Raw genomic sequence first — 27,068 nt, 5'->3', positions numbered from 1 at the left:
AACTTCGTTTGTATTTGGTAAAAAAATGAAAAATATGCCCATGATGCGGAAAAAGCCAAAGCAATTCTTCAGACACTCCACCTGAGAGAACGCGCGTTTTAAGGAAGGTTATTAAACTAGCAATGCTAGTTTTCCCGTTCAAAAGAGAAAGAAAGATAGCACCTTACCAACCGCACCTTCTTGACCGTTCCTCAATAATGTCCGTGTTCAAGAGGAAACCGCTCGCCGCCAATTGAAGTAAAGTGATTGCTGGCATTGGGCGCTCATAAATACGAATAAGGCGCCATATTGGCTAAAAAGCTGCTTTTCCACGGTACGGTAGCAGCATAGCGACACCTCTAAAGCCGCTCTTGGATGCTCTAGATAGCCTGTGAATGAAGCTACACCAGGCGCAGATGATAAATGCTTGACCGTAGTTTCTAGTATGTGTTACATCTGCACTGATCATATCTCCGCAGTAAAGCGTTTAGAGCATTCCGCTTTCTGAGCTCGTTGGCTCGCGGGTTCGATCCCGGCCGCTGCGGCTGAATTTCTTAGGAGGAGAAATTCTAGAGACCCGTGTACTGCGATGTCAGTGCACGTTAAAGAACCCCAGGTGGTCGAAATTTCCGGAGCCCTCCACTACGGCGGCTCTCATAGCCTTAGTTGCTTTGTGACGTTAAACCCCATAAACCAAACCAAACCATACTTGAGGAAAATATATGCTCACAAGCCAACACATGTGCAAACAGGCTGACTGCCTTGATGAGTAAAGGACATGCCGACAGTGTTACTGAAGTTAAGCTTCATTTGCCATCTATAACTATATCCGGAAAATGTGGCGAATACCTCATGAGGGCGAATATGGTCAATGGGAGATAAAATTATGTGAAATAGCACGCAGACGTCTGCCTACATTCGAATTTTAGATGAAACCTATCGCGGTAAATCAGGCGTCTCTCAAGGAACGATCCTTTAGGGAAGCCTGATGATACATCTACTATCGAAGAATTGATCGACTTAAAGCTCCCGAATTGGGAACAACGAAACAAAAATCTTGCTATACATTTCACCAAATGTGAGTAGTTAAGAATGGCATCTAGTTTAGTGAGTAGTTCAGAATAAAGTGCGATGTCAAAAGTATGGAAACCTCGCGGGACACCGGCTTCGATTACCGTAAAATCGCTATGTAACCTTGAAACTGACACATATTGACGCCTACCATGTAAAAACTTACCAAGCAATTGCAAAACAGGAGCTGCGAAATCTCAACGCTGAAAGCTTGCTGTTTAAAAGAACGTGACAAATGCGATCAAAAGCCTCGCTTACGTAAAGGAAAAGTTAGCACACGACTTGGTTGTTATCAAATGCTGAATTTAGAATGTCAGAAAATTCTTCAAGAAGCACTGCTGTTGATTTTCCTGGCATGAAGCATACTGGCAAGGTGATAATATGCTGTGGGCATCCAAAACGTTTATCATAGTAAGTTATGTTTTTCCAAAGTTTGGCCAGTACATGACAGGATTGAGATAGGTCTGTAGTTACCCATAATGTTCCTGGAGCCTCGGGTGAAGAGGGGTATAACTTTAGCAGTTTTCATCGAAAACAGAATCGTAGAGACTATAGTGTTTATAATAGCTAACAGGACACCTTTAATGGATTCAAAGTTCCTGCACAAGTCTGAAAAAATATTCCCTCATGACCTGAAGATTTGCTACGTTTAAGACTAAATAGAATCAACCTCAGATCACTTTCAGTAACATCAGAAAAGAAAACTGATTCCATCATACTAGACATAGGACATAGGACAGTCAGTAGGTAGAGTCAGAATTACCGGAGACATAAGCGAAAACACATATTTAAAATTGTTTGCTATGTGCTGCACATCTTTACGAAACTTCGAACTGCAGCACCCGTTCCTTTGAGAGTATTTAACAACAACATCCATGTTTTTCTGCTGTTAAAACTTGCACCGTTACATTCAGCCCGAAAACGGTTGCGCTTAGCCATGAATTCCACGAATTCTGGTTCCCTAGAGGGACAAATTAACAAGCGCGATAGAGAAGAAGGAACAACTTTATTTTAAGAAAAAATAAAACGTCCTCAAGGGTGGGATCCTACTTGTCCAAGAGTCCACGGGCCTGGGCCTCACTGAGGGCTCTGTCCACTAGCCATGTTTGGCCATCTGGTCGGGCAGCTAGCAGAGCTGCCTCCCATGAAGAGGGGGATGGTTCGGGTATATGCCATAGGTTGGGACATTCCCACAGGTAGTGCATCAGGGTGGCCTTGGCCACCCATATGTTGAGCAGAGGGGGGGGGGGGATTCAGGTCGAGGGGCGGCTCCGGCGCCTAGATACAATAACAATACTAGATACAATACTATCACAAAAGTGCGCAGCAAATGACAGAAATTAAAAGGACAGTGCTAAGCTCGAACAAAAAAGAGATTCCTCTTTATTTCATGTCATGCCAGAGAAGCGCTAGTGTACGAGAAAGAGTCCAAAGGCTGTTTTAGACAATAAAATTAAACCAATCTTCAAATCGAAATACCCGTTTCCTACTGGTTCTAATATGCTTCTTCCAAGTGGTGTAGAACCTTGTGGAGCTTTTTCGCCTTCGTCTAGAAAAAGAGGAAAATTCATTCAGTGCAAAGCTTGCAACGTGCAGTCTCTTAGAGCATTATCGGTGCAGCGCATACGACGAGGACGAGAGAGAGAGAGACACTTCTCCTCCTCATCGTATGGGTTGCACCGATAATGTCTAACCGACAAGCCCAAGCGTCTGTCTTATCTCTTAGAGCAGCCACCACATAGGGCTGTTCACAAGAAAACAAAAAAAAACGAACAGAGCGTTGACCGTTGCTTCTGTTGGCTGCTCCACAAGAATACAAACGATAGGCTCGTTTTCCGAGAACGAGGGCATTGTGAAAGCCTCAAGAGGGCGTTCTGCACTCAGAATCACTGTGAAGCATTATGGTGTGCCTTGACATGGACTATTGTTTCCGTTATCTCAAAGAGAGGGCAAAGTTCTCAAAAGTGGCAGGGGGCGCGGCGCACCGCCATGTCGCAACATCTAGCTCAAGAAGGGGAAGTGCAAAGCTTTTATCTCTTGTTAGCCAAACAAAAAGGCACGTTATCTTTATTACCCTATAGCTTGGCTCTGATTACGTTTCTGGGGCGTCGAAAGGTTCTTCGCTAATTGACACCGTTCAGCGTCAACCCCTCTGAGGTGTAAAATGAATGTAGTTCGTAAACAATTACAGGTAAAGTAAGTATAGATAACAAAAATTGGAGGCTTGCAAATCAAGTCGAGTTTTCATAATCTGCTAACATATATTGAGCGCTAAATATTTGCACTATTCCTTGGAGCAGGCGGCGAATAGGTCCTGTCAAGGAAGGTCGCACTCTTTCCAGAGTGACATTACGTCACTTCCCTGAGTCTTCTTTTCGATCCAAGCCTTCATCTGTTCTATATGGCCCGGCGTGAAGTAGTTCTTCCAGTCGCCCACGATTCCTTTCCGCACAAATCCCGCTCCTTCGTGCGTATCGACCCTGCCTAGCGACAAAGTTTTCAACAAATCACTAGACGGACACTTCGCCGCCACGGCCTCAGCCATCTTCCTCCTCCTGTCTTCTGGCGAGACGTTGAACAAGGCTTTCATACTGTCGAGGCTGGAGCCGCCTACGACTCTCTCCAAGAGTGCGTCATCCCCACACAACGTTTCACCGTATTTTTCGCCAAGAAAGCCTCCTATCTTCAGCACTTGTCCCCTGATGTCCGCCTTCAGCTGTTCATAAGTAAGGAACAAGACGTTCCTCTCGTGTCGTCGCTCATACCAGGGCAGTAGGTGGTCAAAGTAGTCGCCATAAATAACCTGGAAAGAGTACATAGAAGGCCATTTCATCTTTTTTTTATTCTGTAGTACTCGAAGCTTCCTTCTGGTCCATAAATCTATAACTTTCTGCTCAACACATCATGATCACTGTTGTCACGTAGACTGTCGCTACCGCTCTTTCTGCATTGTTGTTCGTCGGTTGGATTTTCCCTTCCTTAGTACTAGCTGTTCACTGAGTCAATAAATTTTTTTTAGTATCTTCGACATCTACACCTAGAATTGTGAGGATGAGCAAAGTCAGGTTCTTCGCTTCCAAAGTGGAGTTTATTTGGTGGAGGACTCATAGCATACAGCCAGTTCAGGACACTGGACGAATGACAAAAAGTGAGCAGGTGAAACTGAACTCCGTACAAACACCTAAGCAGTGGTACTGTACGCACGTAGTACCATCTATGGCGCTTATATTGATTTCTGTGCGCCTAACAATCTTCCTGTGTTACCTTCAAACATTTCAAGCTGCAACGCTCTTTGTCCTTCAGAATTTTTAACACAGGCGCTATTTGTTTCAGCCCTAATACCAGGCTGAAAGCCCGCCTGAAATTCCGGCGACACGTGTTGGTGCGGGAGCTTCGGGGAGCTACGTATTGCAGGGCTGGAAGCCATGTTTGTGGTGATGTAATTTAACTTCTGTACAGCCACGCTCTCTCACCTACCGGACATGCTCATGCCCTCTTGACCGGCTGTTACAATACTTTTATTGCGATATCAATACTACGCTAGGTTTTGAGCCTTCAGCGTGGTCCCGGCGGCAGTAACGTTTGACCTTTAGACGGCCTCCAGTTTGATGACGCGTGGAGGCGCTCGCGTCTGTGACGTCATACCGAGGTGAAATCTGAGCTACCAAGTCGGTTCGTCGGCGCGGTCCCAGCGGTAGCCACGGAGCGCCGCAGATCCCAGGCAGTAAGAGAGGGGACTGCGTTCATTTTGAGGAAATGAAAGGCGTCTTAAACCAACTCTGTGGTTTAGTGGACACCTCAATAACACTTTAAGCTAATTCTGGCGTTCCGTGCAGCATTCAGCCTTTCGCCTTTCACTACTTTAGTCGCTAAAGTTGCTCGTAATTTGATTTCGCAACCTTCCGGGCTTAACCAAGCTAAGCGCCTGCCAATTTTTTTTTTACATGAGAGTGCGCCACAGGTTCTTGTGCGCATTTCTTTGCATTCTCCTTATAGGCAAAAAAAAGAAACTCCTCGGAATAAAGAATAAGCCGATTTATTTGCTGATGGATACGTTTCTCCTGGTGTAATTAACCGCTGTTGCGCAGACCATGTATAAAGGAAAAAGCATATTTTCTAAAACCACCGAAATCCGTGTTGCGCAACTCCGAAAGCCGCTGTGACCAGGAAGGCAAAAAAGGACGACGAAATTTTGTGATTGAAACGGCGTATGCTTACATACAGACCTTTTTTATTCAAATGTTATCCCTGTATACGCGTTTTCAGCCCGAAACACATCCAGAACATATTCTAGACATGCGCTTTGACCTTTGTACATGGCATTATGACTTTGTGCCTTAATTTCACTTTGTGAATTTTGTAACCTAGAGAGCGTTATGATTGTTTGCCTGTCTTAGCTTGATGCACGAAATTGTTCAGGATCTGTACACGCGTTATTGTTGTGGGTTGGAAAAGAAAGCCCTTTAAACTATTTGCCAATTCCGGGGAGCTCTGGCTCAGTAGCTCGTGTCGCATGTAATAATTTTATATTTCTGACATAACGTAAAAGCGTTATCTATTTCCCCAGCTCTTTACATGTTGCATGTTGCATGTTGCCTGTCAGCTTGGGCAGTGAGTGACTGTAGCACGTATATAGAGCTTTGTTCACTCTAAACCGGGGAACCTTTTCCTTATATTCAGCGAGTGATGAAAGTCGGGCAGCAAGGACAGCGCCGCTGTCATGGGCGATAAGCGCTGACTTTAAGAAAGCCCAACAGGACCAGCCCTAATCCAAGCATCTAAATTTTCTCATGAGTACTGATATATGTCAAAATGCTAGCAGTGATTCCAAATTGGCCAAAATATTCCAAATTTCCAGATACCTACGTATTGCATCCTTGAACACCTTTTTTGTGGGACTTGTGCATGGGCCAGAACGATGTATGCTTCTGTATTATGCATTAGCGACTCGCGAAGTATGTTTCTCATAGTGGCGCAGCTCTGCAACAAACAGTTGATTGCATATATTGGATTCCGTAGTCATGAAAACTATCTCAGGAACGGTTTATTTCAATTAAACGCATTGAAACGTTTCTTATACGAGGTCGCGAAATGACGACCTTTAAAATCCTACTTTCAGAAGCCTTTCGAGCATAACCGCTTATGCGAGGACAGCGTCCTTCTGTAAATATTGTTTCCGAATTATAAGAAGCCACAGAGCGCATTGAAATCACGGCTCGACACGAGCCGAAGACTTAATGCTCTCAGTCGTCCAGGAAAAGTTGGGGTGAAGACGGGCGGCGAAAAACGGGTTAAGACAGCAACCATAGCGCTAGTATAAGTTCTACGTCGCCATGTTTGGTATTGGCTTAAAATGACATTTTATAACGCATGTAACAATTTGATCTCTTCAGAGCAACAAAATACTTTACTACCAGATTGCTGAGTTCAATAAAGCACCAGGATCCATTCGCTATGAAAGTGAGCTTTTTCACGCTTATCAAGGTCGGAAAAGCAGTAAATGGCGGAAATCTTGTCAGCTCAGTTATAGTGCTTGCGCAACCACCTAAAAAAATTCAGACGGGGTGCGGCTGCGTGAAGGAAATGATGGTGAGTTAAAAAAATCTTTTGTACAAAAGAATAAAAACTGCAAAATCTTTGCGCTATCAAAGTCAAATAGTCACGACTGCCACGCCATTGCTTATTATTTAGAGTAATTTTGAACAACTCTCAATGAGAGTAGCTTTTGTGGCTGTGCACTTCGGAAACAGAAAGTATATATTCCTTATTATTTGAGAGTAATTTTGAACAACTCTCAATGAGAGTAGCTTTTGTGCCTGTGCACTTCGGAAACAGAAAGTATATCACAATGTAGTAGCGAACAAGCAGCGTTTTTCACTAAATGGCCTGCAGCTTCGAGTGGTTTGTTCATTGCACGACGAATTTACCGTTCTTCGCTATCCCGAGTGCAATATGTTTTCCTGTTTTGTGGCGAACGCAATAACCAGTACTTCTTAAAGCAATAAAAGTGACAGCATGTCAATCGGCGAGGTCTTGCATGCCGATTGTATCTATAATAATAATACTTGTTTATTAAAGGTTGCACCTTGTAAGCAAATATTTGGAATATCACGGTGCTTCGAGTTATTCCTTCAAACATCACGTTGTTTTGATTTCACCAATTTAAGCCGTTACAATGCTTTCTGCACAGTTTTATACCACCATGAAGGAATATATCAGTTGATTTGTAGTGTTGCAAAACTGTCGAAGACTTCTGAAGTGCTCGAACAGGCTATTTATACACAAAATAAGAAATAGAAATTGCAAGCATCTCCTGAAAGGCTGAAAATTTAACACATTTGCACAATGCACGTATAACAGAGTTCAAAACTCTTTTGGAGAACCGGAGCACGTGTCAAGCGCATAAAAACAACGTCCGCGTCATCGCCGTTCGCTGGGATCGTCGCACCATTTTATCCAGGTTATAAGTGCGGTGAAATACAAACACACCTTTACTGCCACTGCGTACAACGCAATTTTCCGTCTCCCTTCGCTGTGATTACTTTCTGGCAGGCGAGGCTGTAACCATCTTTATTGCACCATCCATTCGCCAACTTACCACACAAAGCATCTACCGCTGACTTCGCGTTAACAGCGAAGTGTTGCTTTAAGCTAGAGACCCTATATGAATTTCCTGAGCTTATCGATATCTTTATACACATTTTTTTTTATTTGCCAACTCCTGCCCCCTGTCATTTGGTCCAGAAAGCTTTAGATTAACAGTTGGCAACGGTAGTCAATCCAAGCGTTGAAGCGACACGGCACGCTTTAGGTGTGAAAGAGAAGACGAAAATACATAACCCACCTTTCCTGACAGGAAAAGAGAGAGGAACTTCTCGAAAGAGAGGTCGGCGAACGTCTTCGGTGTGAGACCCTTGATAAAATGGTAGTACGAGACTGCGCAGTCGTACGGGTTCCTGGCCACGTAGATGTACTTCGCGTGGGCCACTGGCGGGAAGACGCTTAGAGGGAGGTGTGTCATGACGGGGCCAGTTCTCGAAGGGTTCTCAGCAGCTCCAGCTCCTGTCATCTCAATGAAGGGGCACATGAGGCTGAATTCCCCGATATCGGATGCAGGCGTTCCGTGGGTCAGGATGTTCCAGATGATGCACTGCATCCAGTTGGTGCCACATTTGGGGTATGTCACGGTCAAGATATCTCCGTCTCTCGGTTTGTAATTGATGGCAGAGCGAATGGCTTCATCGGCGAAAAACTTGTGAATCCACACGCCATCGACGTCTCTGTACAGTGATTCGTCCATTTTGCCGATGTTCACGGCTGGAGGTAACTGTTAAGTGCAAGAACGGGCAAAGTGTGAGGAAGCAGTTACTCTCGCTTGTATAAGAAGGCAAAGAAACAATTTCTATTTTGACAGTAAAAGGAGAGACATACAAAGCGCCTAAACAATTGCTGACATATTTTTTGTGAACTGAAGGTAGCGAGCCTAGTTTTTCAGCACTGCGGCATAAAAAAAAAATAGACCGACCGAGCAACAAATCTGTCGATGACTCATAGTGGCCAATACACTGTGAATGCTTAAACTCCGGTGGTTTCCGGAGTAGTGCACCAATTAACATGTTACTTCACGCGTGCTTCTTATTCTTTCTTTTCTTTTTTTTCATAACTATCCAGTTATAGAAGATTGGAAATTTTTAAGGCTGCGCTAATCCTTAAGACATTCTTAGCCAGCACGAAACAAGCGTAGTCACATAGCATTCTGTCTTGTGCATGCATATTCACATTGCACTGTTTCTGTTTCTCTCAAAATGTATAAGCGTAAAATCTGGCCTTGAAGGGAGCAGCGGCAGTCCTGTGAACTGCGACTAAGTCATAGCAGACCTGTAATCCTCTGAATGCGCCATTGTAATAAAAAGTAATGATAGTGATATTCGTTACGTCAGGTACTAAACAAGTATATGCTTTCCAGAGTTCATCTTGATGACCGAAAGAGTTTGGTAGAGCAAGTCCAAAGTCCCCCTGGCCTAGCCTGAAGCCTGACGTTCTGGAGTGCTGGAAACGTGATGGGTTCTCTATATGACGAGAGAAACCTTTTTTTTTTAGTTTTTTGGCGTATGTATTTCTGCCTCAGAACGAACAAAAGGCTATTCAAGTCCCCCAAATTTGGCAACGAAAGTAAGACGATGTAGCAGACGAACGTATATTAGCTAGCCGCGCCATCATGTTGCAGGACTATTAATACCGTACGGGACTGAGAACCACGCAGGTAATTTACATTTGCGCTGCCAGAATTGACGCCTAACGCCATTTTAATGTTGCAACAAGCTTTATTATACGTATAAGGGACGATACAAGCTAACTGATTTCTATCCTAATTGTTCATTTTCTGAATGACGGCTTGCCAACGTGAAAAAAAAAACACTTCCTTCTTTTGTGCTTGGAGTGAATTTCGGTTAACGGTTGTTTTATTCAGAACGTTTCTGAGATGTCGCAAACCTAGACTTCGCTTATATATTGAATGCTTGCAGCCTGTTTCTTGATTCGCGATCGAGGTCCTGGGTAAGCGATAAAATTTTTGTTCAATACAGTACTTAATTGCTCCGATTTACCGCGTAACCTGCCCTTCTGTGCTGCCGTTTCATGCTTTTGCATATTCATAGCTGATCGCCACATGTATGCTCGCCGCATATCTACACCGGAGAGTTTGATAGAGCATGTTTTTTAACCCAAGTTTAGGCGCTTCAGCCCTATTCAGGTTCAAGCCGTTGGTGCGCCACGTTCTTAGCGCGTGTATATGGTTTTTTTTTTTCGAAAAGTAAAGCTTTAAAGCAAAACGCTGAAGTTATAAGATAGTCTGATAGCATAAAAAGGGCCGCTTGAGCAAACATAAATTAACAATAATTTGCCATCGCTCTAAGGCAGAATGGGCTCCAGGAGACGACACCTAAAGAATTACGGGACACTTCCTCCTTCTAACGCGATGCCGTCTACCTTGTGTGTGCAGTAAGGAAATAGTGTGACATAATGAAGCGGAAACTTACTAGTGCATTTGCAGCTTTCTGCGCCTTAAAAAACGATTATGAAGTGTGCAATAAGTGCGGGGTAGCACTTAGTAGCAGTTCTATGTTGCTACCACTCGATCTAAAAAAGAATAAGGAGTTAGAATGGAGAAGCCTAGGCGATGGGGGCATTTTTTCCAGATTATTTTCTTACAAACTGCTCGTCAAAACATCCGAAAATTGCTCGACAAAGGCAACGTTGCGCAAATTATGCCTTTCGAACCACCATTTGCAGGGAAGCTAACATTCACAAATAAAATTGTCGATGATGGTAATACCTGAGAGTTCCCATGGCTCGGATAGGTTTCTGGGCAGGTGGACAGTAAAAATCAGAAGAGAAACGAATTATGCTCACCTTATGGTCCGAGGTTTGTACAGCAAAGCTTGCACTTCTCGCTACCGCTGCGTGCAAGCCCGAACGGAGAAGTGGCAGAAAGTAGAACTAGGCCAGTCGAACGAAAGGAGTGCAGGCGTGTTTGTCGCGACGGAGCCCCCGTCGTAAAGGTGTTTGGTTTGTAAACTGTGGCGCGCCAAGAACTGCCTGTGAGGAACAGCGTATCGTACTTTCTGTCGACTATCTCAAAGTGTCAAGGCTAAAGCACAGCAATCATGATAGAGCCCGTGTGCTGATAGCGTTTTCTCTGTATAATGGTGGACAGCGCATCTGAGTGCTAAATATAGCTGTCCGAAAAAGCCTCTTCGGTGACCACTTGTTATGGCGTTCCGCTGCTGACCCGAAAGACACGGCTTCGATCCCGGCCACGGCGGTCGCTGTACAATGGAGGTGAGGCTCTAGAGGCCGCTGTACTGTGCGATGTCAGTGCAGTGCACGTTAAGAACCCCAGCTGGTCGAAATTTCCAGAGCCGTTCATTATGGCGTCCCTCATATGCTGAGACTCTTTGGGGCGTTAAAACCTATAAACTGAATTAAACCAAATAACGGAAAGTCAAACGCTTCAGTTGAAGCACTTACCAACAACAATGCGGAAGTGCTGCAATTAATACTCCATGGAAATAGATTGGTTTATTAGAGTTTAAACGTCTCAAAGTGATTCGGGGTATGAGGAACGCCGTAGTGAAGGGCTGCGGAAATTTCGACCTCCTGGGGTTCTTTAACGTGCACTGACATCGCACAGTACACGGGCCTCTAGAATTTTGCCTCCATCAGAATTCGACCTCCGCGGCCCCATATAAATTAGTGATTTAAATGCTTTACTGTAATTCGTGATGCAAACAGTTCCTTGTCGCGCAACTAATCTTGCAATTTAGTGGACAATTTTTTAGCAGAAACTTTGCCGCAAAAGGATTTTTAACGTGTGAATCAACCCAATAAAAACTCAACTCACCCCTGCTATTTAGTCGGCAACGCATTGGCGTCTCGCTTCCTGGTCCAAGAGGCTGAAAAGCGGCAAAGGTGCGTCGCAGCTAATCAGTGAAGTCGATCACGTGGGCTGGTGGCAGTGTGTGCGAAGACGTCCGCCATCCCTGGTTGCTGACCGCAACGGAGGATGAGCTGCGTAAATTCTAGCACTGCATGCGGGGAATCCTGCTTCGTCTTCTATAGGGCTCGGCCGACCCGAATGGAAAATGAGTGTTTTTCACGAATTTCAAGTTGTACGAAAGGTTAAAAAGCATCTCGTCAGATGCAACGCCTGGTTATTTTATCTGCGGCAATAGAAAGGCTATTCGAAATTACCTTACTTCAAAGCGGAGAGAACTTTTTGCGCCAGGTTAGAAGCTCAGTTGACGTTACAATGCAATAAACTGGGAAATCGGAAATGCTTGTAGGAGCTGTGAGCCGTGCAATTACTTATATGAGTGAAAACTTACGTTTTTCACAATACCTGTATTATTTTCTTAACAATTGTTATAAAATATCAATAAATTTTGGTAGCATTAAGTATAATTGATTTTCTATTACTTTGGTGAAAATATTGTATCCTTTATCCACGGCTTTGGCGACCCACAATGGGGAGGCAGAACCAGCAGGAATGTCAAAAGAAATGACTGTTGTTGGCAAGAAATCATAAGGAAGTTTAAAGCGACCAATACTGAGCAGTTAGTAAGGTTATAAGGAACCCTGGAAAGAGCCAAAATCACATTAGGTATAGACCAAAACAAATGAACCCATCTAGACACATAACGCATACGCCAATGTCAGTGACAGTTTTGAGTAGCATGGTTAAGTGGACGAATAAAGAAGTAAAGAGGGAAATAAATAGAAAATTAGGAAAAGCAGGAAAGATATACTGAGGGCACAGAAGGAGAACACTATAACAGTTTAAATTGTCTCTTTTAATAGCGGCATTATGAAAGCGGACACACGGAGGACAGCTTATGGTTGCACTACTCAGAACCTGAATCAGCGTCAACCATCAATAAAGCAGCGAGTAAACCAAGGAAGAGAGAAAGGGGTATTGTAGTGGAGGGCTCCGCCTCAGCTTCGGCAAGCCGCGGCTCCTCTTAGTCTCTTCGTTCAGTGCCCTCTTCCTACCTACCCCGCCCTCCTGTACCCCGGCGCTATTCTGAGCCTTTTCCTTCATCATAATCCTCTTAGCCATGTCAGCTGTTGCGGCGATCAAGGAGTCCACGGAGATGTCATCAGCAATTGCACCAGCAATTTGGTCTCCTCACCAGGCTTACTTAATTAACACCATTGAATCCATTCAGAATCGTGCGGCACGCTTTATTACTTCAGATTACGATTTTCACCACAGCATTACCGCTATCAAGTTATCCATCGCTATCAGCCCACTAGCCCTTAGACGCAAAGTTTCTCGCTTATGTTTATTGCACAAATTATATTACAATTTTCCTAACCTACGCGAGTCCCTTCTAGTCACTCCTGAGCGCACATCATCCCATTTATTCAACTCCATGACCATCCTACGTTTACACGGATCGACTAATGCCTTTAACAAATCTTTTTTGCCAGCCGCTATTAAAGACTGGAATCGGCTTCCAGAATCGGTTGTCATTGAATGCGATCCAGTAAGGTTTAAGGAACGTCTGATGTGTTATCTTGCTGTATAAATTGTTTCATTTCCCTTTCGTGACTTTATTTCTCTTTATGCTTTTGTTGTGTGTGTGTTTTTTGTTTGTTCTTTCTTTAATTCTTTTTTTCCCCACCAATGTGAGTCATGTTGAATGTACTACTCCCCCCCCCCCCAGGGGCCTTTAAGGCTCAAATAAATGATCATGATGATGATCAGTTACTGCGCACTTTCCTTACCTCAAAAGACGTAGCCGCGCAGCTCAATGCAGCATTGACGAGGTGCGCAGTAGTCCACGACAGATGTTCGCGAAAAGTGTGCGCCATGGGATGCTCGTAGATTCCAGCCGACGAAGTGAATAGTGTTTGCTTGTTCATTCTTCAACGCTGCCGGCACGCCGCTTTACCGCTTTGTTCGGGATTTAAGACGTGACCAGATTCATCTCGATTGATCGCATCCAGGCGGAGCCGATTCTACGTTGTTCCGGAACGTTGTGATAACTTTGCACGCTTAACTCGAAAGTTCGTTATCAGCTTTAAATTCAGTGCTGCTGAGAGCGGCAGGGATTCTGTTCGACGACTGCCGAGCATACTTGTTGCTACACCACGTCCGAGTGATTCAGTTCTTTGCGGGCGCTAGTCAGCCCAAATAAAGAGTTGTGTTTAGAAGCCATTTTCGCTGTCTTCCTACTCTCCAGACTGTAGTCACCACTACGTGACAATATTATCCATTCCGACGGGAAAGTCCCAAGCTGCGTGGTATCGGAGCTGAACGTAAAACCGCACCGCTAGCGATGGTGTTGACGGTGGTTGTGCTGCTCCGATGACCGATGGTGCCGTGGCGGATGGTGAAGACTGAAAGGCTACGACCGAGACGATGGCGTCGTTGGTCAAAGGCATGCCCACATCTACTGTCGGAAGAGAGGGAGCGTGGGAAGCGTGCGTTTCCCGACCAGCTTTCGATGATTAATGTGCTAATCTGGTAAGCTTAGCTCCGCCAATTTTTTCATTTTTTACGTTTTCTACCCTACTTCGATTGCAAAAGACCGCAATTTCATCATCAGAAAACGCACTATCTATGTTGTTGGCTCACTTCAGAACAAAGCAAAAGAGCGAGGCCTAAAAATGATGTCGTTTGTTCCTCCCATCGTATCTTTGCTACCGGAGACTAAACATTACTCCATAAATCTGCACACGACTTCCTTGCTTAGCAATCAAGGCGGAAAGCTGGGCTAGTTGGTGTGTCATAGTTAATTAAAAGACTAGCGCATAAAACTAGGACAGAGAAGGAGACAGGACGAGCTCTAAGTCTTGTCTCCTTCGCTGTCTTTGTCCTAGTTTTAAGCGCTAGTCTTTTAATTAACTTGCTTAGCAGTTAGTCTCTTCGCTGACCAAACTTATCCAAGAATCGTCATTACTCCTGAAAGGACGGAAGGTCGCTTCGCTGCAATGTCTAGCTACGGGCGCTAATATTTCTGCCTTGACGCATTTCTATCACTGCGGTGCTTTTTGACATAACTTCCTTAGAAGTATGTGATAAATAAATTGTCAACAAGATGGGCTTCACCTCAGTGTGCAACTGTTATTAATTTCTCCGCCCTTCTCGAGATGTGCCGCCGCGGTACCTCAGTGGTTATGGTGCTTGGCTGCTGACCCGAAAGATGCGGCTTCGATCCCGGCCGCGGCGGTTGAATTTCTTTGGAGGAGAAATTCTAGAGGCGCGTGTACTGTGCGTGTCAGTGCACGCTAAAGAACCCCAGGTGGTAGAAATTTCTGGAGCCCTCCACCACGGCGTCTTTCATAGCCTTAGTCGCTTTGGGACGTTAAACCCCATAAACCAACCAACCAACCTTCTCGAGATAAGTCTGGATGAATTTTTCTCCTGTTTGGAACTGCACAAAACCATGGCCAATACCCCACCGTGGGTATGTGCATCGCTTCAGAGGCAACAACTGCTTCTGAAGCAGGTAAGCACACAGGAGACTGCCGCCAGATCAGTCATTAACTACAGGCACTCATGGGTGCCAAAAACACTGCCAAGACGAAGACTGTCTTGGAACGGCCTTCCCAACCGGTTCACTTGAGTGGTTATGTATCCCCTTCAATACTCGCGCCCTCTCCAAGAAACTTATTTTCAAATACCAAGGCCTTTACTGAATCTTGGTGAACACATCATCAGTCATCTACATTATTAAGCCCCTCACGCCGTCTGCCCACTTCGTGCTTAAATACACGAACACATTGCTTCATTGAAATATTGTCACAATAACTGTTCGTTCGAGTTGTTCTTGTGTGTGTTTTATCTTACCTTCTGAGCGCAATAATAAAAATATCACACCAACTAAAGCACAGAAATATTTTGTAGATGCGTAAAAATAATCGCGAGCGTAATTTTGTCTCAGCATGAATATAAGTTCGAGGTATTGCTGTTACGAACTTTACAAACTTTTATTGAACACCTGCTCTGGCTGGCCTTGAAAATATTCACACAAATTCGACGATGTTTCATATGTTGCACACCTTCCTCATTACTTTCCTGCATGCCGTGCAGCTTTCAATATTTTATGCTGTTCTAGCTCGCACCATATGCAAGCTTCGTGTGCTCACGGCAGGTCACAATCCTTCCAGAGTGTCATCACAACGCTTCCTGCTGTTTTTCTTGCGATCCAAGCCTTGGTCCGCTCAATCTGCTCCGGCGTGAAGTAGTTCTTCCAGTCCCCCACGATTCCCTTCCGCACAAATCCAGAGCCTTCGTGCATCTCCGCTTCGTCCTTCGGAAAGGCCACCGAAACTTCAACTCGTTCAGGCTTCTCACACGCTGTCTCGGCCATCTTTTTGACCCTCTCTCCTGGCTTCTCCTTGAAGAAGACCTTCATATTCTCTAAACTACTAGCAGCCATCACTCTCTGGACAAGGCCGTCGTCTTGACGCAGAGCGTTCCCATGTTCTTCGCCTAGGAAGTCTCCAATCCTCAACACTTGTTCCCTGGTGTCAGCCTTCAGTTGTTCGTAGGTGATGAACAGCACGTTGTCGTCATGGCGACGATCGTACCAAGGTATCACATGGTCAAAATAATCGCCGTAGATGACCTGGAAAGAAAAAGGAATGTTTTATTATAGCCTTTCAATTGGTGTACGGTACTTCCGCCTTTTAACTGCCATTGGACATAGCTTTTACGTATCGTCTTCTTATGCACGGCCACCTTATGATTCCTCCTAATTATGTATCAGTTGACAGAGTACATTCAGGGCTTAACGCAAGGTAAAAAGGTGACGCACACACCTAGTTATTTTACTTACTTCTTTGGTCTTCATCAAGCATTTCAAAATAACTGCATGATAGTATAATGAGCAATCATTGCGTAATTTATTCGAACGAAATGGTCCAACTATTTGCAAAATTCCGTGCTATATCAGACAGGCGGGAAAGCTTAATCAACATACGATGAAATCCAAAACAAAATCACTGGACGGTCCCCAGTGTAAGAAGAATGATTGAGCATTACCTTTTAGAGCACAGCAGATGATGTTTTATGGACATGTTTTTCTTTTCCCCGCATAGTCAAATAGAAGGTGAATCGGGATTTGCCCAGGACTGCAGTGAAACCTCGAAGCGGATTTCGAACAAACAGCCTTCCGCAGCAGAGATCGACGCCTGAGCAACTAGGCCTCCCTTCGCCTACCCCTACTTCCTCTCCCCTTTTCCCTCTCTCTTCTCTTCCCTTTGCTACTGGTCGCCTCCCGTCCAGCCTCCTTCTTCCTTCATCTTCCTATCCTCTAAAAGTAGAGAGGGGGATCTACTCAAGCAACAAAAGTAATTGGCCCAATATTGGTAACCTATTGGCAAAGGGCATTCCTAAAAACACCAGAGTGAGACCATCTGTTCGCAATACTGGGAGATTACCTGTGCTGCTTAGGTACTCCTTTCTACTTCAACACAGGCAGATGGCATATGAAAAGGAGAAGATGGCACTGCAAACACCGATAACGACGTCGCGTAATTGGCGAACACATTAATAATAGCTAACGCTCGAAAATAAACACCTTACCTTGCCATTCAGGAACATGGAGAGAAACTTCTCGAAGGAGACGTCTGTGGTGGTCTTAGGCGTAGCACCCTTTATGAAGTGGTAATAGGACACAGCGCAGTCGTAAGGGTTGCTGGCGACGTAGACGTACTTCGCATGCTCCACCGGCTGGAAAACACTCATTGGAAGGTGAGTGACGAGTGGACCAATGCGAGATGGTTTTTCGGCAGCCTCGGCTCCCATCATATCGAGGAATGGGCACATGAGACTAAATTCCCCCTCATCGAGACCAGGGTTTCCTCTGGTTATGATGTTCCAGATGATGAATTGGGCCCAGTGGGTTCCACACTTGGGGTAGGTTACAGTGATGACATCTCCAGGGCGTGGATTGTATTTGATGGCGGAACGGATCGTCTCATCTCGGAAGAGCTTGTGCATCCATACGCCGTCGACGTCTTTGTAGGATTCTTCGTCCATGATTGCCTCGAGCTCTATGTAGAAAAATGATGAGGTAATAAGTTTGTTATTCAAATCTCTCTTCTAGAAGTTTAGGGAATACTTAAAGAGATGTCCTATTTGTGCAAAAGAGAAGATTGTATAGAGAAAAAGAAATTCACATCATAATAATATAATGCACTCTAAGAAAAGCATGGGAAAAGTAGACTGTATATGGGAAATATAGAAGACATTCTCCTTCTTTGGTCATGCAAGAACATGAGACTCCAAGGTTACCAAAGGAAAATAGCCTGACTTCTTGGTCTTTTATGGAGTTTTTTAGAAAAAGTCGCATGAAATCTCAACGCATTCAGCTTGCTACAACAATACTAGTGAGGCCTGCTACATAACCCACAATAATTCCGAACTTCTGGAAAAAGAACACTTATGAAAACAGTTTTTTCTCCAAAATAGTGAAGAAGAGGAACGAATTGCCTCTAATCACTTTTGAATTAACTAACAGAACTAGAATGCACTCATGTTTTCTTCATGAGTGGCCTAAAGTCCTAAGGTATTTAAAGTTTATTTGCTGTTACAATATTTGCCTTTTTTCCTCTTTGCTTTTCACTGTTTTTGTTGGAACGGCCCTGCTGCTAGAGCGTAGAATTGGTCTTAGTATTGGCGTAGTATTGGCCTGCAGAATGAAAAATTCTAGGTGAAATGTCGTACGTAACACCAAGGAACAGGAAGAGATGAAGGGGGCAGTCATCATCATCATCATCCTGACCACGCCCATTTCAGGGCAAACAAACCTTCCCATGTATCTACAATTAACCATGTCCTTTCCCAGCTGCTGCTACAGTATCCCTGCAAACTTCTTAATCTCATCCGCCCACCTAACTTTCTGCCGTCCCCTGCTACGTTTGCTTTCTCTTGGAATCCACTCCGTTACCCTTAAGGACCAGCGGTTATCTTGCCTTCGCATTACATTCCCTGCCCAAGCCCATTTCTTCCTCTTGATTTCAACTAGGATGTCATTAACCCGCGTTTGTTCCCTCACCCAATCCGCCCTCTTCCGATCTCTTAACATTAAACCTATCATTTTCCTTTCCATAGCTCGCTGCGTTGTCCTTCACTTAAGCTGAACCCTTTTAGTTAGCCTCCCCGTTTCTGCCCGGTAGGTGAGTACCGATACGATACAGCTGTTATAAGTGAGAGCCCTGTGAAAGCGACTGTTTCAGCTTAAGAAATTACTTGGCCACGCAGATCGCTAACACCTGGGTTCAGTGCGTTGACACGGAAAATTGAAGGATCCCAGGTGGTATAAAATTAGTCACGAGCCATCCACTACGGTATCTCTAGTAAAACATACGCATCGTTGGAACGTTAAACACAACATAACTAGCGCCCAGGCTTTTCGGTTGATACTTGAAAATTTGGCGGACTTTTCGTGTGTTGATTTCAGAGTGCAATTACCGAATTTTATCGGAGAATAATATTTCTTATTCGTGAATTTTTGTTCCTTTTGGTGATATAATCTGGTTATCATGTGCAGTCAAAAGCGGCTTGCAGTTTAGCTGTGCTGGAAAAATGAAACACGATGGCCAACAAAAAGTAACGCAAGGGAAATAAGGGAACCATGAGACAAAACGCAAATGGAAGTTGATTTCTAAACGATGGATTTTTATGTTATCGCTGGGTTATTGTACTAAGTTCAGCCAAAGGGGGAAGCATTACATATGGTCTGCATGTTACGCTGGCGATTGAACTGCTGTGTAACCATTGCTGCAGCCGTAACATGGGGGTTTTTACGCCTGCGCATGTTTTATTTTTTATTTATTTATTTATTTATTTATTTACAAGTACTGCGGTCTCAAGGAGACCAAGCAGGTGGGCATGTGTACAACATTTTCATTTCATTAACATCAAGTGATAAGTTATTCTGTGTTTGACATGGGGGGGAGCAGAAAAAAGTGAACAAAAATGATCAAATTCGCATTTCAATTTTGCACAAAACGACCATCGCATAATCAGAACAAAACGCACTTGCATGCGCTACTGCGCAGAAAAAAACACAACTGAATGAAAAGATGTCCTTACTGGCAGTGAATACAGCTGCTCAACTGTGACAGCCCTAAGCGGGTGTTTCAGGTTATCTGAGCGTTAGTTCCTGCCCTGAAATAAGGAATGTATAGCGCAATAGTACGCCTCGGAAGGCGCGATTATGCTTGGTTTGGTTTATTTGGGTTTAACGTCAAAAAGTGACTGAAGCTATAAGGGACTCCGTAGTGAAGGGCGCCGGCAATTTTGACCACCTGTACGTTTTGACATCGCACAGTACGCGGGCCTCTGGAACTTCGCCTCCATCGAAATTCGACCACCGCGGCCGGGATCGAACCCCCGTCTTTCGGGTCAGCAGCCGAGCGCCATAACCACTGAGCCACCGTGGCGGTCAATGCGGGATTACAATTAAGCGGTAAGAATGCTTTCCATAAGTACGGCACATGAACTTATATTTCTAAACTTTCTCGACTATACCATCATGATGTAAATATATTAGTAACGCCTCACGCCGGCTTACCCTGAAGCCTGTACTCACTACTGCTGGAAGAATGGTTCTATATATGCCTAGGTTTTTTTTGTTCTATTGAATTCTGCTATGCCATTGAAATTACGAAATTTTTTCAGGCCCCCCCAATATAGGGTGATGAAAGCTCAAAGCGCAGATTGCTTTCATCAGCCAGTCGGCGCTTTACGGGGTAGGTATGTCAATATCGTAATGAAATGCCTAATCATGCCATGATGTTCTTTAGTGCGGAGATTATTGTAGTCTGTGCCGTTTTGTTGCAACAAGATTTACACTGATATATAAGAGACGACACAAGCAATAGCTATTTCCTCCTAATAGCTGCGTTTCTACATCGTGTTTTCGGTAACATGTGGTAAAAACGCCCAGCACCTTGTTTTTACAACCCTCAATAACTGAAATAATGCCATTCTTGTGAATTTCACTTTACAGCTGCTTTATTCAAAACTTTATGCATGCTTTCGAAATTTAGCCTTCGTTTTCATGTTCAAGGCTTTTCGCTGCCTTTTTAGCTTGGACACGAGAACTTAGATAAATAACAGAATTAAAAAAGGTGTCAGCATTAGATTACGGTCATTTTGCAGCATTTCCTGCGCTTGCGGGATGCAGTTTAGTAGGCTTGAATGTCCACAGCATTTCACAGCTCATGGCAGCAATAAAGATCGCTAGGTATCATCTATGGACGGTTTGAACCAGCAAGTCTTTTAACGTGAGCTTTTGACCTTGAGCCTTTCCTGAAGTTCGAGCCCTTGCCTGACGACACTGTTCGCAACTGTGATGTGTGGCCCTATCTGAAAGGTTATAGTTCTAAAAGAAAAGCCGTTGTTGTTAGATGATCTCACTGCTTAAAAATAAATATTTTTAGCATAATTGGGTTAAGGAAAATTTGCGATTACTCTAAAAAAGAATGGGCTGCTGAAAACAGCGGATAAAAATTAATGGAACATTTTTTTTAAACCCCGCCGTCAAAGCATGGGCTTGCGATAAGTAAACAGCGTTTAATGTAATGAAACGTAGGTCTACCCGTGCATTCGCTGCTGTCTAAGCTCCGAAAAGCGAATAAGAAGTTCGCAAAATTTGCGGGGCATTATCTGGTAGCTATTCTATGTTTATGTCACTTGCACTTAAACAAAAAAGTTTAACAAAGAAACAAAGGCGCTGGGTGCAGCCTTTACGTCATATTTTCTTATTAAACACTCTTCAAAACTGCTGCGAGCTCCCTGGCAAAAGTTGTGCTGCCAGGATGATTGTGCGGCCTAAACCGACGTCTGTAGAGCATCAGACGTCTGTAGAGCAGGCGGCACTCACATTTAACCATTCGCCCTTCATTGTTACACCCTAGCCCTCACGTAGGCATAACAACCATAAGCGCAACGAAAGGAGCTCACCTTATTATTGAAGATTCCTGCGAGAAAGGTTGCACGTCTGGCGAACACGGCGTCCGCGTCCGAACTGAGAAGTGGCAGAAAGTAGAACTCGGCTACCGAAGGAAAGGAGGGTGGGCCTGTTTTTCGTGATTGCGTCCTCCTTTCAAAGCGATTATTGACTGTGGTGCGCCGGGAACCGCATCTGAGGCACGGGGTATCGTTCTTTGTCACGACAGTCTCATGCACTCAAGGCTAAATCGAACCACTGCAATAGCGCGCATGGGCTGATAACATTTTCTGGGTTTATTGGAGGCAGTACTGTTCTTGGCAACATTTAAGTAAGCCGTCTTCTATCGCGTAGCCGCGAAAAAATTACGCCTATTTGATGCCGATAAAAGATCGTAAGATAAAGAGGAAAGGAGCGACAGCGCCTTCTGCGTGCAGTAGCAACAAGGTAGATGTACTATGGTAGCGTAGGCTGCATAGAAGCCCATACGTTCAAAACATGGCGGCTTATGGTGCGCAGCCAGCGCCATCTTCGAAATGCGTGGACAACTAAAAAGTGACGTCATAATTAAAACAAAAACGCGACGTCGAAGTCACGTGTTTTAGTGACGTCATATTTGTGACGTCAGAGTTACGTGCGGCTTGGCGGGAAAAATAAACTGCTGAACGCCGCGACGCTTCAGCGCGACACCCGACACGAGAACGAAGAAAGAAGACACGACGAGTGCCGACCACCGACGCTATATTTAGGTAATCAGTTCTCGTTGTGCCTTTTTCCTTCGTCCTCGCCTCAGGTGTCACGTCCTTGCGAAAGCGATGAAATGTGACGCCGCCTGACAGGTTATCGCTCGCACATCATGCAACCGCACACCTCTTTTTTCCGTATGGGGGCTGCATGGCCACAGACGATGCCCTTTTGGGGCAAAAGCGACAGAACCGCACCCAACCGAACGAAACTACACAGAAGCGCTGGCAAGGGTAAAGCGGAAACTGTACACGAACGATGCACACCAAGAACTAGAGGAACAAGCAACGAGGAAAAAGCAGGGCTAGCAGAATCGAGTTTCAAACAAAAGCAAGCAGAATGGTCAAAAGATATGACAAGGGTATGCCATCAGAGCACCGTCAACCTTGGCATCGTCCCGCTGCCATTGCCGCTGCTCTGAGCGAACGCTGTCATAAAAATTTTTACAAAGCAAGAGCTATACTTTCTAACAAAATGCACACAACTAAAACATTTTAAAAAGGAATCACTGCAATTGTTTTTGAACGCTTTTGAAACACAAAATATGTCCTACTTATTTTCCTCTTCTAGTCGTGTCTGTCCACTCATTTCATTTTGGCGGTTTAGTCCCACTAATTTGATGTCGCTAACACTTGGTTCTGGACCGCATTCGAGCTCCGGCTTCGCGACCTATTTCAATTGACCTTGGTAGCAATGCCAAACTTGCCGTGTTTGCGCAGCAGATTACTCCGATTAGCATGCTGCATCGACGGCGCTGGAAACACAGAAGGAGTGTGCGGAATTTTTAGAGAACCAAACAGAAGCTTTCAGGTTGCGCGCATTGCACCGCATTACCTCCGGATGATGCGTCGAATCCGCGCTCGGTACACATACGCCATCTCCTGGAAGGAGTTTGTCGACTCGGCCGCTACTCCACTATTTGTTGATCGGTTTATGAGGCTCTGAGCTTCCGTTATCCTACGAAAGCACCTTTATAACTAGAAAGGGTTTGAAAGACTTCGGCGCACATGTGTCTCCTTTGTATCAGACGCGCGAAATCCCACTCTGGATCACTGCGTCGCTTGTGTCGTGTACCTAGTAGGCTTCGCCAGCCGCTTTTGGTCGCGTAATAAAATAGTCGTCATGAAGTATAGACAGCGCAGGCTACACGTGCCGGACAAACATAAATATTTTAAGCATAAAAATTAACAAAACAATCACAGCGACCACTTTCCGAGATTGGGCCAGTTAAACACTGGCCCAATTCGCCTTTCCTGGACAACCCTCTGACGGATCCCTTAGATTACAATCATTACACGGCATTGTCTCCGATCTAAACAGAATGTCATTTTAATATTTCCAGGAATACCGGCTGAATAGTTTGGTCCGTGGTCTCTGCAGTCGCATTTTCAGAAACTGGACTTGTATGTTGGTTCGAAATAAAAACGCTCATTGTTTTTCATCCACGGCTTTGCATTTCGCGAGGGGTTCATGATTTCTTTCTAAAAATTCATAATACCTCCGCTAATATGATCACGAAGCAAGGGACATGGGTAAGGCATATGACGCGCAGAGCAGGTGATCGATGATTCTTTAAGGTTACTGTGTAATGCTAAGTAAAGGCAAACGTAGCAGTGCATGGAAGGAAGTTTGGCGGGAAGATCAAATCAGAAAGTTTAACGGAAAAAATGATCACTCTTTGCACAGAAGAGTGTTTGTTGGAGATTTTTTTCTAGTCTTTATTTTGCAATGTACTTACCTCAGTTGATGACCTTGAAGGTGTATTAGAACAATTTTGCATTCGCAAAACAATATACCGAAGCAAAGCTTTGTACACAGCGCTGCAAAGGGGGCAGTGCCTATTTCAAAGAACTTCTTTTCCTGCAGACAGTTTAATCGTTATAGTACCTCACTGCAGAGACAGTCTAGGACAACAGTAAAACGAGATTAGTATTTCGTAGTCAAGAAAAAATGCCCTTCGGCTGATCGCAAAGGGTCTCTTGTATTCATTTAAGTGCTTGCTCAAATAACCTTCTTTTCTAGGGACTATATGGACCAAAACAAATGAACCCATCTAGACACATAACGCATACGCCAATGTAAGTGACAATGTGGAGTAGCATAGTTAAGTTGGTGAACAAATAATTAAAGATGGAAGTAAATAGAAAATTCGGAAAAACAGGCAAGATATACTGAATGCACAGAAGGAGAACACTATAACAGTTTAAACTCTCTCTTTTAATAGCGGCATTGTGAAAGCGGACACACGGAGGACAGCTTATGGTTGCAGTACTCAGAACCTGAGTCAGCGTCAGCCATCAATAAAGCAGGGAGTAAAACAAGGAAGAGAGAAAGGGGTATTGTAGTGGAGGGCTCCGCCTCAGCTTCGGCAAGCCGCGGCTCCTCTTAGTCTCTTCGTTCAGTGCCCCTTCCTGCCTACCCCGCCCTCCTGTCCCCCGGCGCTGTTCTGCGCCTTTTCCTTCATCATAATCCTCTTAGCCATGTCAGCTGTGGCGGCGATCAAGGAGTCCACAGAGATGTCAGAAAGTTACTGCGCACTTTACCTTAAAAGACGCAGCCGCGCAGTTCAATGCAGCATCAACGAGAGAGAGAGAAACTCTTTAATGAAATGCAGAGAATTTAGCCGGCGTTTAAAAATCGCTGGCATGCTACTCTGCGTAGGAAGGGGAATTTGGGAGAAAAAGATAGAAGGAGAGCAGCGTGGAAGAGGTAAAAAGAAACAAACCCGAAGATAAAATGCGGCCATGAAATGGGTACTAAGGATGCAATGGCGAGTATTGATGTAACCTATGGAATGATGGAGTGCATAGTGCGACAAATGGGCTGACGAAGTTCACTGCATGAAGAATGCATGAAGGTAACGTGCAAGTGAATATAGAGCTTATCAAGATGTCCAATGTCTTTTAAATATGTAAAAAGAAAGTTCATTGCAAGTCTCTGTTGCCTGAAGCAGGCTAAGGGACCTAAAACTTTGTCCATTGTTAGGGGCACTGGGCAGAGCTTCTGCATGCAATGTTCATAGTACGCACGCTCGTTAGCATACGCAGGGCACACAAGTAGGATATGTTCCACAGTTTCTATAGAGGCACAACTGTCACAATGCGGACTGTTCGTTTGTCCAAAACGGTATCGCAAGCCGTTTGTATATGCAGAATTCAGACGAAGTCGATGATAAAGTGTTTCCAGTTGTCGAGGAATTCTGGGTGAGAGTCTTGATCTAAGATGTGGGTCGATTGAGTGAAGAAATTGGTACTGATGTGTCGGCAAACTCCAAAGCCGATACATTTCTTCGTAAGCAAAACTTTTAGCCATTTGGGACGCATCCGATTTCGTGAAAAAAGTTCGAATGTATCTCCGATGTTGATGGCCCTTACGGGCCGCTTCATCTGCTTTTTCATTAGCCAGAATGCCACAGTGAGCAGGTACCCACTGAAATGTTATGCAGTGGCCTGCGGCAATAGCTAAATGATGTATATACCCGATGTCGAGGGAAACTGGCTGGTGATTCGTTTTCTTCAGCAGGTTGGCCAGGATCTGCAGAGATGCTTTTGAATCGGTGAAGATAACCCAACGGCCGGCGGTTCGGCGCAGGATGTAAGAAACAGCTTCCTTAATGCCGTGAATCTCAGCTGTCGTAGAGGATGTCCTCCGCTGCAGCCGGTAAGAAAGGGCATGGTTTGTTGAGGGCACACAAAAGCCACAAGAAGAGGTTTCTTTAGTAGTTGAACCATCGGTGAAGATATGGATGTGCTGCGTATATTCCTCCGTTAAGTAGGCGAGAGTAGTTTGCAGAAGCGCTGCCTGTGGCATGCGGCTCTTTGCAATAACACCTGGAACAGACTTCTTCACCTTTAGAGGAGAGAGTGTCCATGGAGGAAAGGCCAGAGGTAGTAGCTTCTGTGGCTGATTAATAGTAGGAAGGGGCAGGAGATGTACTGCCTGGCCAAAGCTAGAGTTGCTGTGAGTTAGATGGACACGGTGTAGGAAGTGTTTCTTCCCTTGCAGGACATGGCGGAGATGGGTACGCATAGTTTCCTGGGCGGAAATCACCTCTAGTGGGAGACATCCTACCTCCGCTACTGTTCCTGACGCAGAGGAACCTTTTGGGAGGCCAAAACATATTCGCAGGCAGTTGTTCCGTGCGGCATTGAGAGTCTTATTGCTAGATGTAGATAATCTTTGAAGCACTGGTCGACAGTAGCGCAAGGTTCCTTCAACGTAGGCTTTTTCAAGCAGAAGCATTGATCGGCAGTTGCTACCCCACCTTGTTCCCGCCATGAACCTGAACACTTGCGATGCTGCAGTAATCCTCTGGCGGAGTTTTTTGATCTGAGGTGACCATGACAGATTGTAGTCGATTACAACACCCAGGAATCGCTGAGATCGTACGAGGTGCGCAGTAGTACGCGACAGATGATCGCGGAAAGTGTGCGCCATGGGATGCTCGTAGATTCCGGCCGGCGAAGTGGATAGTGTTTGCTTCTTCATTTTTCAACGCTGCCGGCACGCCGCTGTATCACTTTGTTTGGGATTCAAGACGCCACCAGATTCATCTCGATTGATCACATCAAGGCGGAGCCGATTCTACGTTGTTCCGGAACGTTGTGATAACTTTGCACGCTTATCTCGAAAGTTCGTTATCAGCTTTAAATTCAGTGCTGCTGAGAGCGGCAGGGTTTCTGTTCGACGACTGCCGAGCATACTTGTTGCTACACCACGTCCGAGTGATTCAGTTCTTTGCGGGCGCTAGTCAGCCCAAATAAAGAGTTCTATTTAGAAGCCATTTTCGCTGTCTTCCTACTC

At 44.8% G+C, this 27,068-nt stretch overlaps 3 protein-coding genes across 3 annotated transcripts in view; 1 reads left to right on the top strand and 2 right to left on the bottom strand.

The window, feature by feature from the left end:
* The window catches only part of LOC149331310 (uncharacterized), a 164,728-nt gene that overhangs the window by 40,295 nt on the left and 97,365 nt on the right, over positions 1-27,068 (top strand). The gene's annotated exons all lie outside the window — the stretch shown is intronic.
* Positions 3,368-8,350, bottom strand: LOC149331319 (sulfotransferase ssu-1-like). The gene is made up of 2 exons (XM_089555457.1): positions 7,895-8,350; positions 3,368-3,853 (listed from the first exon to the last, which is right to left on the bottom strand). The coding sequence occupies exons 1-2, from the start codon at positions 8,348-8,350 to the stop codon at positions 3,368-3,370; spliced, it is 942 nt and encodes a 313-aa protein (XP_089411583.1).
* LOC149331318 (sulfotransferase ssu-1-like) lies at positions 15,387-22,049 on the bottom strand. The gene is made up of 3 exons (XM_089555456.1): positions 21,536-22,049; positions 17,147-17,616; positions 15,387-16,187 (listed from the first exon to the last, which is right to left on the bottom strand). Exons 2-3 carry the CDS (start codon positions 17,600-17,602, stop codon positions 15,702-15,704), a joined length of 942 nt encoding a protein of 313 aa, XP_089411582.1. The 5' UTR covers positions 17,603-17,616; positions 21,536-22,049; the 3' UTR covers positions 15,387-15,701.

Source organism: Amblyomma mixtum, chromosome 8 (genome assembly GCF_055824585.1).
Source record: "Amblyomma mixtum isolate Tamu chromosome 8, ASM5582458v1, whole genome shotgun sequence".
Lineage (NCBI taxonomy): Eukaryota > Metazoa > Arthropoda > Arachnida > Ixodida > Ixodidae > Amblyomma > Amblyomma mixtum.
Note: the sequence above shows the minus strand (reverse complement) of the source record. Positions and strands in the feature narration are given on the sequence as shown.